The sequence below is a fragment of the Impatiens glandulifera genome, chromosome 1, assembly GCF_907164915.1.
Source record: "Impatiens glandulifera chromosome 1, dImpGla2.1, whole genome shotgun sequence".
Classification (NCBI taxonomy): domain Eukaryota; kingdom Viridiplantae; phylum Streptophyta; class Magnoliopsida; order Ericales; family Balsaminaceae; genus Impatiens; species Impatiens glandulifera.
In genome coordinates, this window is record NC_061862.1 from 94,783,146 (window position 1) to 94,802,419 (window position 19,274).

At 29.9% G+C, this 19,274-nt stretch overlaps 2 protein-coding genes across 2 annotated transcripts; both read left to right on the forward strand.

The window, feature by feature from the left end:
- The first annotated feature begins 6,325 nt into the window (after positions 1–6,325).
- LOC124936767 lies at positions 6,326–7,488 on the forward strand. Its single transcript, XM_047477293.1, has 3 exons — positions 6,326–6,492; positions 6,588–6,741; positions 7,006–7,488. The coding sequence occupies exons 1-3, from the start codon at positions 6,326–6,328 to the stop codon at positions 7,486–7,488; spliced, it is 804 nt and encodes a 267-aa protein (XP_047333249.1).
- Positions 7,489–8,277: 789 nt separating this feature from the next.
- On the forward strand, positions 8,278–8,610 carry LOC124936782 (uncharacterized mitochondrial protein AtMg00810-like). The gene has a single exon (XM_047477312.1). The coding sequence runs from the start codon at positions 8,278–8,280 to the stop codon at positions 8,608–8,610; it is 333 nt and encodes a 110-aa protein (XP_047333268.1).
- Positions 8,611–19,274: the final 10,664 nt, after the last annotated feature.

Consider the following 19,274-nt stretch of genomic DNA (forward strand, 5'->3'; position numbering starts at 1 on the left):
ATCACAAATTTTATTAGTCGTGACTTGCAAAGAAAGTCTATTGATATATTAAATGCAATGAATTTGATATATACGACTAAAACAATTCTCTTGACAATTAAAAATGATGGATTTGACATTCTTCTTTCGTATGTCATATCATTTTACACAAGATTAGATGTTGATATACCAGAGATTAGTGCTCATTATAAAAATATAGTCGTTCACGTGGACAAAAGAATACCATCACAGTTGAACATCACTTTCATTATGATATATTCAATGCTGCAATAGATTTTCAGTTGGAAGAGTTAAACTTCAGATTTAGTGATGAGATAGTCGAACTTCTTTTGCTTAGTTCTACTTTCGACTCAAATGATAAATTTAAAAAGTTCAACATCGATAAAATTCTGACTATCGCCGAGAAGTATTATCCCGAGAATTTCACCAAATAAGAAATGCATCATTTGAGGAATCAAATACAACATTTTGAGATTGATATAGTTTGTCATGAAAATTTCCAGAATATGTTCACTATCTCATAATTGTGTCGAGGTTTATTTGAAACAAAAAGATTGAGCCATATCATTTGATTGATAGGTCGATCCGTTTAGTTTTAACTTTACCTGTTTCAACGACGACTACTAAACGAGCATTTTCCGCTATGAAACATATTAAAAAAGTTTTTCTTGATAAAATCTTTTAGAAGATTTTCTCACCTATTCCATGATCATTCATATTGAGAGAGAATTTGTTTTCAAATATAGACACAAATTCAATTATTGATGAATATTATATTTCAAAAAATCGTAAATCCCAACTTAAATAGTAATGTCGTTTTTTTTTGTATCTTTGGTCTAAGATATTTATTTTTCTCTCTTTATTATTTATAATTTTTCTAATGTCATGCTTTGTTTCGTTGTGATGAATCAATTCATGTTTTTTAATGTTTTATGAACTATTTAAAAAATTTCGTGTTATATTAGTTTTTGTAAAAATGTTTTTAGCCCGGGTTAACGGGTAGACTTGAAATTCTGATTCCGCCCTGGTTAAAGAAGATGAAAATATTTGTTTTATGAAATTTTCATGTTGGACATGACAAATTAATTGATTTTCTTCTGTCATTTTAAAATAAATGTTGTGTTTGTGTGTGAGAGTAGAGTTTGCAGTGTAGTGAATGATTGATTTTGGACTGTATGTAGCTAATTTACAGAATATAAGATAGGATAGGATAGAAGTTGAAACAAATTTGTATTGTACTATATATTCCCAAATTATATATTGGGTCCATCGAAATTATTGATCAAAGAAGATGAGGAGGGGGTGGTGGTGGTGATGGGGCAGCCATCGATAAAGCTGATCTGCCTATTAAAGAGAGACATAGAAAGGGGTCCATATAAATTTACCAACTTAATATTTTAAAAATAAATTAATTTCATGCATTATTTTTATTTTTATTTTTGAGGTAACGAGTTAGCCTGATCCAGCCATGCAATCCGGTTCAACTTGGGTCAACTTTGTTCATTTACCAAAATAAACTTGTTTGAAATTAACTTTCTAAATTAACATATTTTTTAACCTAATTTATTATTCAAATTCATTTACCTTATCTATTTTTAATATTTTTATTAGTATTATATCTTATTACTAACTACATTCTAAATTTAATTTTATATATTTAAATTATCAATTTTATATAATATAATATATGTTATCATCATTTAATATTTTTATAATTACTTACTTATTACATAAATAATTTAAAATATTTTTTAAAATAATTTAATAATTAATAAAAATTATTACAGTAATCTTATTTTAAAATTATTAGGATCTTAATACACCCTTATGAATTTATTGGCTACACCTTTATGTCTTTATTGGAAGTTGATTTTGACATATTTATCTTTTTTTTTTTTTACAGTATTATTAATTATTAAATTTTTAAATAATATTACAGAATTATTAATTTTATAATTTCATATAACATTTAAAGTTTCACAAATATTAAAAATTAAATATAAAAGATGAGAAATTAAATATATATAATTAAAATTACGATAATAATTATTTATATAATATATCATATTATATAAAATAATAATTTAATTATGTAAATATATATATATATAATTTAAATAATTAAATTTAAAATATATTGAAAAATATATTATACTATTAATAAATATATATATATATATATATATATATATTAAAAATAAACAAACTGATTTCAACATTAAATTGTGTTAGTTTAGGAAATAAACAAAATAGGTTAGTTTGAGAAATTAAACTTTAAACAAGGTTAGTTTGAAAATCATATATTCAACTTAATAAATTTTAAGCAAGAATAAAATATATGTATGTTGACCAAAACTAATTTAATTGATTAATTTAATGTTTTATTAGAATGAGTTGTTCAAGTAAATCAACAAAAAAACATTATACTTAGTTCAAAATATTATATTTTAAGAAAAAAATACATTACTTCAAATTCAAATGTGGCCATGATCAATGACAACAACTTTTAATTGAAAGAGTTTTTAAACTTACAACTCTAACTTAAATCATTGAAAATTTAATTATTTAAATAACTATGTTTGGATGGATGTTATCAAAATTTGGTTATTACCTAAAAAAGACTTAAAACAATGTAATTTAAAAAAATGAAGTTTTTTAAAAAAATATTTTAGTTGATAATTTAATGGATATAATTATCATAAAAATAATTTTTAAAAATGATGAATCATTTAATGATCATTTAATAATCATTCGAATAAGTCAATGATTATAATAGAAAGAAATAATTAGTAGTGAATTTTATTAGACTGTTTCATTATGATTTGAACACATTATATTTTTTTTTCTATCTTCTTTTATCCCTTCAATTTGCTAAAGAGTTATATAGAAGATTTATTTAAACTGTAAGGACACTTTGTAAACTTAGTCAAATTGTATTCTTTTAATTCAAATCCATCATTTGTGACAAATTAATTTTAAACTCTATTATTGAAACTAGAAAAAATTTCGTAAAAATAAAAACAAAATAAATTAAAAAAATTATAATAATATCTATTTAATATTTGAAATTCTTAATAAATCACGAAAAATATATTAAAATAAAAAATATAACGTTCTCATTACACATTTTATTCACTTCGATAAAACAACTTATTTTCTCACATGTTTCATCACATATTTTTTCCGAATGAATCTCTCAATTCGTGACTTTACATTTTCACTTTATCAATCAAATATTTGATTCATGTTTTTTATTATTAGTATCGTGACCTCACAATTTGGTCAATCAAATATTTGATTCATATTTATTTAACCACTTTCAAATGATACCGGTCTATTATCCCTCGGCAAACCACATCTCAATCACACTTGGTTAAATGTTGTACTTGTTTTGTTATGTTAAAAGTTCAAGACATACAAATAACATTTTTAATTTTATTTTTAACCGTTTAAAGTTTATAGGCGGGTCAACCCACAATCCGACCCAAGTATTCATTTACTCTCACATAAATATTCAAATTAACCATAGCGCTTGACCCGGCAATCCAGACACTTTAAAAATTAAGTATCATTATATATATATATATATATTAGTTAGTTAAAATGTTGAACTTTTATTTTTAAGTGTCTCGCGTTCATCAAATTTGGTGTTGAATCTTAAATATAAAGTGTTGTTAGCCTAGTTGGTTAAAGGGTTGTACTTGTTTTGTTAGGTTACAAGTTTGAAACATACAAATAGCATTTTTAATTTTATTTTTAACCATTTTAAGTTTATGGGCGGGTCAACTCACAATTCGATCCAAGTATCCATTTACTCTCACATAAATATCCAAATTTATCACAACTCTCGACCCGGCAATCCGGGCACTTTAAAAATTAACCATCATTATATATATAGATTAAAGATTTTTTCCATAAAATTTTTTATATATTAATATATTATATAGAAGGAAGATCGCATGCAAGAATCGTTACATCTTCTACTAAAATGATGCGTCTCCTCCTATTATTATTCAATCTCTTTTCTTTTCTTATTTATTCTTTTATTTTCAAAATCTAGTTTCTTTATAGTTTAGTTATAAATATTGGAATTTAATTAATTAATTCAAAAATATAAAGAATAATAATTAAGAACAAAGTTTTATTTTTTTTATTTACAAGTCTTTTAATTTCTAACATGGTATCACAACTAGAAAATAACTTATACATCAACGTCAAAAATCAATGGAGATAAAAATCACTACATTCTTCTATCAATTATTTTGAAGCTAGATCAACACAACTATGTTTTGTGGAAATCTCAAATTATTCCTCTCATTAAAAGATGTGGTCTCATACAACATATTAATGGAGAAGAAAATCTTCCACCAAATACAATTAGTATCACCGACAAAGATGGGATAATAAAAACAATCAAGAATCCAAAATTATAAAAATGGGAGATTAAAGATTCAAAAGTTCTAAGTTGGTTAATCTCAATTTTACCGTTTTTTTTTCACATAAGTCATTGTATATGCTAATGATACGGCAAGAAAACTTGGAAAACTCTAGAAATTTTTTTCTCTAATCAAACTACAACTCGATTAATGAAATTGAGACTACAAGTCCAAATTTTCGGAAAAGGTAACTCAAGTGTTCAAGAATACCTTCAGAAGATGAAATCGACAATTTACGCATTGACTATGTTTGACCATAAAGTTACGAATCTTGATCTTATTCTTTATATTCTTGGAGACTTGTGAACAAAATTTGAATAAATCATTATTGCAGTCTCCACAAGATGAGAACCCGTAAGTGTCAACGAACTTACGTGACTTCTTCTTACACACGAGCAATACCTTCTTTCTTCACGCCCAACAGGAGAACTTACCGCTAATGTTGTATATGGAAGAAATCAACAAGAAAATCAAAATAAACACCAAAATAGAGGTCGTAACACTTTATGTTCATATTCATCACATTTTTCCTGATAAACATAAAAATTTAGTAGCTGGATTAATGGATTAAAATGTGGGTCTTCTAACGATAGTAGACATTCTTCAAACAAGATTTCTCCAAATGCAAATCATAATAACGGAAATCGCCTCAAATGTACCATTTGCAATAGATTAGAACATACTATCGCCAATTGTTAATCACAAATAATTATATGTCAGATTTGCAATAAAATAGGCACAATACGATAAGAAACAGTCTTTTTTAATAGTCATGACGACTTCTCCTTCTACCAAATCAGATCCAACATGGTACCCCAACTCTCATGCATCTGATCATGTTATATAAGATTTAAATAAACTTCAAACTTACACTCCATACACAAGTAACAATGATATTAAAGTTGGTAATGTCACAAGTATATCTATAGCTAATATTAGAAACTCAACTATTACGAGCAATCAAAGACCATTACATCTTCAAAATATTTTTCACGTACCAAATATTTCAAAAAATTCAGTAAGTGTTACTCATTTTGCAACCGACAAAATTTAGTAAGTAACCACACATATTGGCTTGGAGATTTTTTTTACCGCCACATACTTGATCAATAGACTACCAACACCAATCTCATAGCGTAAATCGCCATTTGAAGTTTCTTTCAATAAACTACCCGACTATACCACACTTAAAACTTTCGGTTGTGCATGTGACCCTCTTACACGACCATATAATCAACACAGATTAGATTTTAGATCGGTTAAATATTTAGTTCTTGGTTATAGCTCTTCTCACAAAGGATACAAATGTTTACATATTCTAATATGGAGGATATTCATATCTCGACATTTCACTATCAATAAAATGGTATTCCCAATCTCACTTCCCACATCAATATCAACACAAAGTGCGACTAATATGTGAGTTTAAGCATTGATTGTCATAAAATTAAAAGTTGTAAGCCTTTATTGTCATTTATACCATTAGGGTTTATTTAATTATTAATGGGCTTGGGCTTGTATGTATAAGTAATTTAGAGTTTCTAGGCTAATTACTCATTTATAATGGTTGTTTGTAAAGGTTAATACAGAATACTTGAGAATTTTAAGACTTTTTCCTCTTCAACAAATATTATTGTCCTTGTTTTCCAGCATTTTCTTTCTTCGTAATCGTTCTTCAAAGATCCAATAGTCAAAAGTCAACATTTGGTATCAGAGCTAGGTTGAAGAACATGGCATCGACAAGATCAACTAGAGATACAGCAACAATGAAGATTGGAAGAGAAGGGAACGTGATGCTCTCCTATCCGTTACTCGCTAAGAGTAACTACTCGGTATAGGCGTTGAAGATGTGGGTAAACTTACAAACACAATGAGTGTGGGAAACCGTGATGCTCGATGATGTCGACAAACGGATGGATAGAATGACTCTTACCGCCATCTATCAAGCACTTCTTGAAGACGTCCTTCTCATGGTGGCTGAGAAGGATTCCGCCAAGCTAGCGTGGGAGACGCTAAAGACAATGCATGTTGGAGTGGAGAGAGTTAAGGATGTAAAGTACAAACTTTGAAGACATAATTCGAGGCGATCCGCATGAAGAATGGGGAATCGGTGGATGATTTCTCTATGAAATTGACATCCATTGTGACTAGTATTCGCTCGTTAGGAGAGAAGGTGGAGGAAATATCCGTCTTCAATAAGTTCCTTAGAGCCTTACCAAAAACATACATGAAGATCGTTACAACGATCGAGCAATTTGGTGAGCTCAAGAATATGACTGTCGAGGAGATCGTCGGTCGTCTCAAAGTCCACGAGGAGAGACTTAGCGACTATGAAGACCAAGAGGAGGAGCATTTATTGCTCACGCATGATGAATGGGTGTCACGAATGAAGAAAAATTGAGCCAATTTTTCTTCTATATCGTCAAGTCGCAGCGACAGCGATGGAGATAACCGAGGTCGTGGCAAAGGGCAAGGTCAAGGGTGAGGTCGTGTAAAAAGCTTACCTCGAAAAGAAGACACCAAGCCCCACAAAGACAAGAGCATAGTGAAGTGTTACGCTTGTCAAAAGTACGGGCACTACGCGTCTGAGTGCCCTAACAAAAGGTCTGACGATGAGGTAAACCTCACTAGCTTCTATGATGAGGAGCCATCATTGATGTTTGTTGAGGTAGTGACGAATTCTTTGCCCGAAGACGATGATGCAAACATTACTAGCTTTAATGACGAGGAGCCAATATTAATGTTTGTTGAGGGAGAGGAGAAGACAAACCTTGAAGAGTTCATGCAAGAACCGTCCAAGGAGGAACCAGAGGTGGCGTTGTTCAATGAAGAGAAAGTTATAGAGAAACTCATCGTAAGTGGCGATGAGTGTAATCACACTGATGTGTGGTACCTTGACAATGGAGCAAGCAACCATATGACGGGCCATCGAGAGAAACTCAATGATCTTGACAAGAAAATTATCAGAAATGTGAAGTTCGAAGACGGAAGCAAGGCGCACAAGTTTCTTAATCCATCTTGCGTGAAAATCTATATGAGAAAATCTATATGAGCATAGATGAAGTGTGAGTGGTGCAACAACAACAACAAGCTTGTACAAAATTCCGTGGAGTTTGGAATCCTACGAGATGTCTATGCGGAGACACCACTAGTAGAGATGGATCTTGATGAATTGCTATTACTCACCACCGACGAGCCAACAACATATCACGATGAGGCAGTTGAAGAGTCGTGGAATTAGGCCATGAAAAAAGAGCTCGAGTCTATTAGGAAGAACAAGACATGGGAGCTCACCGACTTACCACCCAATCACAAGACCATCGAGTTAAAGTGGGTTTTCAAATTGAAAATAGACAGCGAAGGCAACATCGTCAAGCACAAATCGAGATTGGTAGCAAAATGCTATGTGCATAAGCAAGGCGTTGACTTTGAGGAGACATTTACACCGGTGGCGAAACTTGACACGGTCAGGCTAATTCTTGCCATCGTAGCTCACCGTGGATGGGAGATTCACCACTTGGATGTCAAATCAGCATTTCTCAATGGTGACATCGAAGAATAAGTCTATGCCGCTCAACCTGAAGGATGCATCATTAAGAATAAAGAGCACAAGGTGTACAAGTTATACAAGGCTCTCTATGGACTACGTCAAGCACCAAGGGCGTGGAACACTTGCCTCAACAAGAGAATGACGAGTCTCAGTTTTGTGAAGTGTTCTCAAGAGTAGGCTGTGTACACTAGAAACCATGGAGAAGAAGTACTCATTGTTGGCGTATACGTCAACGACTTGATTGTGACAGGATGAAGCATCAAGGGTGTTGAGGATTTCAAAAACCAGACGATGAAGGAGTTCGAGATGAGTGATCTCGGGCTACTCTCGTACTATCTTGGTATCGAGGTGAACCATAAGAAATATAGCATCGAGGTGAAGCAAAAAGCTTATGCGAAGAAGGTGTTGAAACAATTTGTAATGGAGGATTGTAACTTGAACAAGTATCCTATGGAAGCAAAGTTGCAGCTCGGAAAGGATGTGGAAGGAAGCTTAGTAGATCCAAAGGAGTATAGGCGTATCATCGGGTGTCTCAGGTACTTGACACACACTCGACCCGATATCTCTTATGTAGTTGGCATAGTGAGTCGATATATGGAGAAGCCTACCACTCTAAACCAATAGACAGTAAAACACATTCTTCGTTACGTGAAGGGAATGACGGGCTATAAGATTCAGTTAAGAAGAGGACGAGAAGTTGAAGAACTCGTTGGTTTTACTGACAACGACCTAACTAGTGACACAGACGACATAAAAAGTACTGGATGGATGGTGTTTTATCTCAACGGGAATCTAATCACTTGGCAATCTCAGAAGCAGCGAACGGTTGCTTTATCTTCATGTGAGACGGAGTTTATGGAAACTACTACAGAGTTGTGCCAAAGACTTTGGCTGAGAAACTTGTTGAGCGAGATGCTCGGATGCGAGCCGAGGACGATAGCTCTTTATGTCGACAACAAGTCCGCAATAGCATTAATGAAGAACCCGTTGTTTCTTGGATGTAGCAAACACATCAACACTCGGTTCCACTTCATTCGTGAATGCGTCGAGAATCGACAGATCATTGTAGAGTTCATAGGCATTAGAGAGTAGCGTACAAACATTCTCACTAAAGCACTAACAAGAGTCAAATTTGCAGAGATGCAAGAGCTGCTCGGCGTGAAGAATCTCAAACCAAATCAAGCTTACGGGGGAGTTGTGAGTTTAAGCATTGATTGTCAGAAAATTAAAAGTTGTAGGACTTTATTGTCTTTTATACAATTAGGGTTTATTTAATTATTAATGGGCTTGAGCTTGTATGTATAAGTAATTTAGGGTTTCTAGGCTAATTACTCTTTTATAATGGTTGTTTGTAAAGGTTAATATAGAACACTTGAGAATTTTAAAACTTTTTCCTCTTCAACAAATCTTATTGTCCTTCCCAATTTTCCAGCATTTTCTTTCTTCCTAATTGTTCTTCAAAGATCCAATAGTCAAAAGTCAACATAATACATAAACAATGATTTCAAACTCCATTGAGATACAAATTGATCCACGTTACTCTCAAATTCCGAAACGGTCACCATCCATTTCTTGTACTGAAGTTAATCCCATAATTACTCCTCATGTTGAGCCCATTGAGCATATAACTACTCAACCCGAGCCTATGGAAGACGTTGTTAGAACATCATCACCATAAGAAGCGTCTGAATGTTCAATTCATCCTATAATAACTTGTGCTCGTCCTCGATCTCGATATCATGTTCCCACTAATAACTCTGCTACTACTATTTTTGCTTTAAAACCAACATGTTATACAACTGCCCACAAATATAAGACATGATTTTTTGCAATAACTTCTGAATTTAATGCACTTATCTACAATCAAACATGGTCACGTGTTCTTCGTTCGTCACAACAAAATATTGTAGGGTGAAAATGGATTTTCAAAATCAAACACAAAGATGACGGTTCTATTGAACGAAACAATCACGTTTTATTATTAAAGACTTCTATTAGCAACATAGTATTTATTATGAATAAACATTTAGTCAAATGGTCAAGCCAACAACGATTCACATCGTTTTAACTCTTGTAGTCACTCATTTGTGGTCGATTCATCAATTAGATGTAAGTAATATTTTTTATATGGTACACTTGATGAAGAGCTTTACATGGCACAACCTCTGGACTTTTTCAATCAAAATTTGTTGATAGGGTAATGTCGGCTTCAAAAGCTAATTATGGCCTCAAACAACCCCTTGGGCTTGGTATGTTACATTTCGAGCTACATTGCTTTCTCAAGGCTTCAATGAATCCAAGTCAGATATGGCTTTATTTTTATTTCACTCTAGTGATATTATTTCATACATTTTCGTCTATGTCAATGATATTGTCTTCACGGGTTTCTCTCCAACCCATATCTCTACAGTAATTAAACGTTTAGGTGAAGCATTTACAATAAAAGATCTTGATAGTATAGAACATTTTTTAGAAATGGAAACAACACGCATTATCTCATGATTATTTTTTTATCTCAGACAAAGTACATTGATTATATTTTTAAACGTGTTGATATGTTTCATGCCAAGCCACTCCATACCCCTACGACTTCGAGTTCATCTCTCTCGATATGATGATGAATTGGTGATGCACTTTCTGATCCTACCATTTATAGAAGTATTTTTGGGGATCTTCAATATTTGACACACACTCGTCTTGATCTAGCATTTGTTGTCACTAAAGAATGTCAGTTTATGCAAGTTTCCACTACATTTCACTAGATAGTTGTCAAACGAATAATGCGATACTTAACACACACTCCCAATAACGAATAATGCGATACTTAACACACACTCCCAATAACGAATTATTCATACGATGCACTTCAAGTTTGAACTTGATAGTTTATTTTGTTTAGATAGACCTGAATGTCTAGATGACCGAAGATCGATAACTGATTATTGCATTTTTCTTAGAGATAATCTTATTTCTTGGATTCAAATAAACAAGTCGTGCACAAATAAAAAAAGTCTTTATAGATCGGTAAACTGATTGGTAATACCTTTATTACCAATCGGTATAGGGAAACACAAATTGAATTTAATTTGATCGTCACCAATCGCTAAAAGCTCTCTCAGTATTACAAATTCAAAGCATGCCGATCGGAACCCAATCAATCGATATAGGGTAACACCGATTGGAATCTAACCAATCAGTATAAGGTAATACCAAAACTGAAAAAGCAGACTCAGTAAGTGACGACGACGATAAGAAAGCAAAGGCAGTGGCGACCGTCACAAGCGAGAACCTCTGACCTGTGATGATTCATGGTAGGCTATTAAACTCGTTCGATAGTGAAATTCCAGACTACATGAATTAAGGTGGAATTTGAAGGATTTCTTAAGGATATTAATTTGAAATTGGATGTTTTAGCTATTATTTTAAGCTTATTTGTATACTAAAAAGGTGAATCCACTGCCTGATGGTGTTTGTGTTTGCACTGATGAAGATTGCTCGCATGTTACTTCTAGACCGACTGTGGATTTCTTCATCGGATTGTTATATGCTTCGTTCACCTTTCAGATATCTAAACTCGTGTCTCTTTATCAGGTAAGACTTTATCTTCGAAAATGAAAGAGTCATGAATTAGCCTTACTGAAGAATGAATGAACAAATTGACAAGGTTTTAGCGGACGATCTCTTGCCAATTTTAAGCGCATTAGATGTTTATGTAAATGCTTGTGAGAAATTATTCATCGACTGTATTCACTGCATTTCAAGTCCGATGTTGACGTGGTCACTCTTGAAAGGACCTTATCGGAGAATATCGTCAAACAAATCATGGACTTACGATTAGAACTTGGCTTAGACGAACCTGCACTTGTCAATTTTCCTGACAAACATGTAAAACGAAGTTATGAATCCGACCGAAGTGGGAGTAGGAGTCAAAGTAATAATCATCACTGGTTGTAGAGCTGTAAATGATAGAGTCGTTGGAATCGACCATGAATGAATCATCTTCAAGGGGCAAGCTCCCACTAATAGCAACTATGGATTCTTAGGGGGAGAGATAGAGAGAGGAAGTGAAGACTAGAAAAATATTAGGGTTTTACTTTAAGAAGATCAATAATATGGTTTAACTTAATGAGAAATACTTTGCATTGGATGTAAGGATTGAATTGTGAATAACGAATTTAGATTGTAATTTAGGTCAGAGATATATTGGACAGACACAATATTAGTATTAATGTTAAGTTCTATTTATAATACCAATTAGTATAGGTCATCTGCAATAGAGCGCGGAAAGTGTCCATTGGATTTTCTTGGGCTATACCGATTGGTATTATAACCAATCGGTATTATTATATTTACACCGATCAGTATCATAACCAATCGCTAGAGATGATCGTCATTTACCCTCTTTTTACTAGTGATGACTCGATCTAGTACTGAGTCTGAATATCGTGCATTTGCCCATGAAACGATGATGTAACTATATTGACTTCAATCATTATTTAGTGAATTGAGAGTCAATTTAGTAAATCATTCTACTCAATGGTGTGATAATATTGGTGCTGCATTTTTATATGTTAACCAAGTGTTTCATGCTCGCACAAAATATATAAAAATTGATTTTTATTTTGTTTGTGAATGAAATGAAAAAAAAAATTACTTCAAATTTCATACTCAAGACCAAATTGTAAATACTCTCACAAAAAAGTCTTTCATCACACATATTAATTTGTACTTCTTCGAGACAATTCCAGGTGTGTGCTTCACCTTTGCTTGCTGAGTAATGTTAAAAAAGATCGGTGACTTCTAGTAATTGATTAAAATTATGTGCTTTTATTTCTACTCTTATTATTACTTATTTTTTTTTCTATTTTTATTTATTTATTTATTTTAAGAATTTATTTTCTTTAATTTAGTTATAAATAGAATAATTTAATTATATTTTGATTTGTTCAATTAATGAATAATATTCAATAACAGAGTTACAATTTTCTCAGTTAAAAGAACAAATTCATTCTAATTCATCTCAGCTAAAAATTAGAAAAAATTCTACATCATGATGTCGTTCCTTTATCAACAATGAAATAGTGAGTCAATGCAAACAAAAAAAAAAGCAATAATAATGTTGTTTCTTTCTCTATAAATAAACAAAACACTTATCATTACTTTATTATTTTTTAAAATAAATAAAATATTATTATAGTAAAAACCATTCTTCATTAGTATAACTGTATAAATAATAATCAATAACAATATCGTACATATAAAATTGTAGTTACTGATAATGCATTAAGTGCATTATTATTTAGATTTAATCCCTTATTTCATTATCAATAATTTTATTAATTAATTATCCTAGTTATGTTTCAATATCATTCTTTTTATTTTCATTATTTTTTCACATATTTTTTCATTAATAATGTAAATTATATTATTAAATAAAATATCAAAATACTTTTAATTTTTTTAATTATATATTAATATTTTTTTTAAATACTACCTAATATTTCAAACTTTTGATATCTAAATCCTAACCTATAAGAGATTGTTTGAATTCACTTGTGAATCCAATGATTCTCATCACAATCTTGTTTGGAAAACAAATCACAATTCATTCTTGATTTGAAATTGACTAGAATGAAATATATGACAAAATAAAGTTGATTAATTAACCTCAACATGGTTATGTTGTTTTATTTTTTTTTATTTCTTTTATCTTATGCTACATTTAAAACAATCATAGTGATCAATTTAAATGTGTGATCAATTTAAATGTTTTCATTTTTTCTATCTAATTTACATGGAGAGCTAGACTAAGAGCTTGTTGATTTTTTTTAATATAAATATAATCAGACATTATCTCGTCTTTTTTCTTATCAATCACATCACTCAATTTATTAAATAAAATAATTAAATATTTTCTATTTTAAAAAAATATTATTTGTCAGTATAAATCAATACCTTATATTTTTTAAAATCACCCCCTCAACATTTTTTTAAAAATAAATGTCCCAAATAAAGGTTGATTTGATTGAGTGCATTCTCCACTAATAAATAACAATTTTCAAATTAGAAGCTTGTTCCGTAGTGATTTTAAATAAATAAAATTTTGATGGAGGATACGGGTGAGAATGTGGGTATTTTAGTAAATGAATTAAATAATATTAATATATAATATAAAATATAGTTTTAAATAAAAATATGTTAATATTTTGATGAATTGAATGATATAATTAACGAGTGAGGGAATGAAATAATGTTTAGTTATAGTTAATATTTATAATAAGTCAACTAGCAATAAGCTCTAGTTTAGGTTTTTATTTTAGTGATTAACTAGTGGATTGAAATTTTAATTGGTATCAAAGTCAATAATTTAACAAATAAATGAGATCCATCAACTTAATCAAACTAACATGTCATACATTAATTTATTTTTTTATATATAAAATTACACAATTCTCCTTAAATTTTGCTTAGAACACTATCGATCGTTACATCATCATTTCATTTTTTTAGCTAGAAAAATAATTGGTCAAAGTTTAGTAAAAAAGCAGACCCCGGACAACTCGTTATGAGGTGGCATTCCATGTCAGATGGCCAATGCTGACAAGGCGTGCTTTGGTCTTGTTTGGTAAGCAACTCTCCGTAAAACATGGATCTTGATTGGTTTGTTGATATCTTACCAAATTATAGAGTTTGTAAAAAAAAAATTAATATAGTTAATTGAAAAAAACTGATGTTTTATAGCAATCTCTTGTATGTGAAATTTCAAATTTCAAAAATATATTTTTAATAAAAAATTACTTTCTAATCATTATTTAAGGGACGTTTGATTCAACTTATAAGCGGTTATTACGAACGTTTGCGTAATATGTTAGAGTAATCAAATACATATTGTGTTTAAAATTTTTTTTTTTCTTATCTCAACCTTTTACATTTCAACTTATAATATAAATTTCCTTTTGTTCTCTACACTTTTTTATTTTTATTTTTTTCATTCATTATTTCCTTCTTTTAGATTCATTTATTATTATTATTATTATTATTATTATTAATTTATATTCTTCTTTCTCTTTTACAAACAAAAATACGATCAAATGAAAATTTTAAATTGATATATATATATTCTCCTTCTTTTTATTAATTAATTAAAATAATATAATATTATTTTTTAAAATAATTAATTATAATTTTTTAGATAACACATAATAAAAAAATATTAATAAAAAAAATATATGGAGTAGAAATTTTACAACATTAGTTATTACCTAAAATAATAAAATAATGAGATATATTTTTTTGTTTTATAATTATTAATAAGATTACTAGAGAAATGAGTTTCTAATTTTAATATTTGTTAATTAATCAGATAAAATACCAAAGCAGTCCCAAATTAGTATAAAATTTAATAATTATTTTTTCTATTAATTAAACAAAATTAATTATAGTTCTATAACTAATCAATTAGTTAAATAAATAGCAAGTGTCTTATCTAAATTCACAAAACAAAACAAAATGTCTAGATTAAATCAAATTTACCAACATATCCTTTATTTTTTATTATTCTAAATATTTTCTTTGACAACTAAAACGTTTTTCAATTGTCCATGCACCACGAGGAGTCTTTCACTGTACCAAATATACTAATTAACTATCAATTATATTATAAAACATTTTGTATTGAATTTTTATTATTTTTTAAGATAAAATAATCTTGAGAGTGTATGGGTAATATTTATTGAGTTTATTCTCCTCAGCTTAAACTCAACTTATTCTCATATACGTTAGATATAATTCGGTTTATACTTAGTTTATTCCGTTAAAGAAAAGAGATAGAGAGAAAAAAACTGTATTTAAACACATAGTGTTGATTATAAAATTTCAAGTTAGTTTATTAGGCAAAATGCAAAATGAAATTACAAACACTCATATTTAACGCGCCCTATATATATTGACCGGACCACAGTAGCTTGAGATGGTTAGGTTTAGGTGGAGTAAGAATTATATATAAAGATGACACAATCAGATGAGTTTTAAGAGACTGGGTAAGGAAGACGAATCTTTAGGTGGGGGTCGGTATCATCGATTAAAGGACAAAGCTGCTTAAATAATAATTTATAATTTTTGATGGCGACAGACCAGAGAGAGATAGTCATAGGATGGGAAACACCCGAACCATGATTTTCTTTTTATTTTATGCCTTGTCGAGAAATAGAGGTACACTCCCTCCATCTCCTCTATATGGGAGGGTCGTATTTTCTGAAACTAACCTTTTAAGTTTAATTTCTCAAAATTAATTTATTTTTTTCTTTCTAAATTAACATTTTATAATATTTCTATCAACATTATAATTTATTATTAAATACATTTTAAATTTAATTATTAAATTATTATTTTTATATAATATAATATAATTATTATCCTACTTTAATTATATTTTATTTGAAAATTTGTAATGAAAAAGTAATTTAGTCCAACCTTTTCAAACAAAATATAGAGATGATGTTCCTATTTATTTTTAAAAGTTAATGTATATTAAAAATGAAAAAAGTTGTTTAAACCTAACGACAAAACATTACATTAAAAGAAAAAAAATAAAAATAAAAAACGATACTTAATAAGTTATCGAGCTCGTAAATCATCGAGAAAAGTGATTAACTCCACGACATACTTTACTGTCTTTCCTGAAAGAATCTAAAAAAACATAATGATAATAATAATAGCATTATGAATGACACGCATCGAACGACTACGATTTCTCTTTAACAAAATAGTCCACCAAAAAATTTGGGATGATAACTTAAATATGTAGATATGTCATATCAATCACATCAATCCAAACTTTTCAATAACTACCAAAAGACTCATGCATCACCCAATGAATTCCGGTAATTATTCACAAAAGACTTCAAATACTAATCATTCCTCGACAATGCAAAAGTAAGTTAGTTGCCGATTCAACCTCTTTGTGACACATACGACTAGCCATAATACAACATTTTTTCATGCACATATATATCATCCGTAAGAATTCCACCATTAATAACGCTTCATTCAAAAAACGAGATCTTGGATAAAATCTTTGACTTTCAAAGTTTTTTCCAATAAAACTTATATGGAATTATCATAACGAACAACTATAACAATGCCCCACATGAAAATTATCCATATTTTGTCAACGCATAACGTCTCGTTCAAACGGGGTCACTTGTTTGCGTCTTACCACAAGTAAAACTCTATTATGGGACGAAGTCTCCATAATATTTAATCTCTTTCTATATCTAATTCGGCTAGCGAAATCACTACACTGATAATCAAACATGTTCTTAACGATGACATTTTTACATATAGAAAATTGAAACAAGCTCATGATACGTCGTAACTAGACTTTTGACACTACATCAAATGTCGTCCCAAAAATTAATCGAACAACTATCCCCCACAATGAATCTAGACTACTCACGAAAACTTTTTCCACATAACATAAATTTCCCTCTAAATGTTATACCCCTTGATAATTAGACACTTTGGTGAACCAACCAGATCAATCATGAGAAATGGTGGTCCTATTGAAACTAATGAGACCAAAATTGTCCCTTCCTCAAATTTTTATTAGTCATAACAAATTCAAATTGAAGAATGAAACTAATGATTTTAATTCAAATTCAGAGATGAAAAGTGAAGAAAATAATAGTGATGACAATGCAGATGACTCAAATTCAATATGTAACAATGAATTCGAAGAAAATAATATTCAAACTAATAACTTAGAAGAAATAAAATGACATAATTTATTGAAGAGGTAACAAAGAAGGTCATATGAGAAGTAACGAAGGATGTATTTAACAAGATCGTCGATAATTTTAATTATTAAGTTATTGGAATTGTAAAAAAAATATATTAATTAGTATTGAATAACTATTTATAAATATAATTGTTATTGATCATTATAACAATTATGAGTTTATTGTTATTATCAATTTCTATTGATAGTTATTGTTTGCAGTAGTTGAAACTAAAGATAAAAAATGAAGAGATAAGACATGTCATTTGTTGAATGATGGATTAATAACTGTTGGATTCATTTTGATGATTTAATTTTTAGTTATATATATCTCTTTAACTTAATTTCTTTAATAGATAATTTAATCATTTTATCACTCTAGAATTCCAAAAGTCTCCTTATTTTTGTGAGTGTTCTTCGAGTTTCTTGACTCGACTATTTTTTTGTGAAACTCAGTGATTGTGATTCAGGTATTTTATCTAGTTCGTTGTTATATTGGTTTTTCTGTGCTAAACCATTGCAGGTTCTGTTGCACCTAGGAAGCAGCTTCAGCACAAACAGGAGACGGTGAAACTGTTTTGAGAAAACTCAGGCCTCGAAACAAAATATAATATTTTTCTTCATTTTATTTAATAATCTATTGTATTTTTTATATTATCATTTTGTTATACTGATATAATATTTTTGTGTAATTGTTTCAAGATAAGATTACCAATAATGAACCACGTAGTGATATTTTCTAATTTCAATGGTCACCACATGAAGACATCTTTTTGTCTTCATTTTCTATTTTAATGAGTGTATTGATCTAGATAACATATCTAGGGCAAGTGGTTTTGTTAAACTCAATATTGAAAAGTATTATGATAATGTCAACTAAGAATTCTTGATCGATGTGTTCAAAATTGGGATGGTTGAAAACTAGATTGGTTGAACTTGTTTGAGTCTATTTACAACCATAATTTTGGTCATTGTGAATCTTTATTGTGATTGTTATAAATTATTTTTTACGTTGATAATTAGTGTGGACTAGACTTATTTTATCACGAGTGTGGATTGTGGTACAAAGTGTTCCCTTACTTATAACTCGTTATGTATAGTGTAACTTGTTGGGTGTCCGACCTATTGAGCTTGAACTAATAATATATATTATTTTATACTATATGTTCAAAATACTATTTTTAATCTGTCCTTCTATCAATCGAGACAAAAATTAAGATAAAGCTTGCCTACATCTCTCAAGGCCTTCTTAAGTCGAATACTTCAAAACTACATACCTCTTTCCAGGTAGCTTACTCAGCATTCAGAATTGTCCACTAACACTACTAGATCGAAGGAATAGGCAGTAAAAAAAAGGTTTCTAAGAAGAATTACAGAGACAAGAAACCAAACAGAGGGAGAAAGACGAAGATATGCGTTAGAAAAAAAATCTTTAACTACTTTTTCTTCTCTCCATAGATACCTAAGTTTATGTATATTCCAGTATTTATGAAGATACATTATATATGTA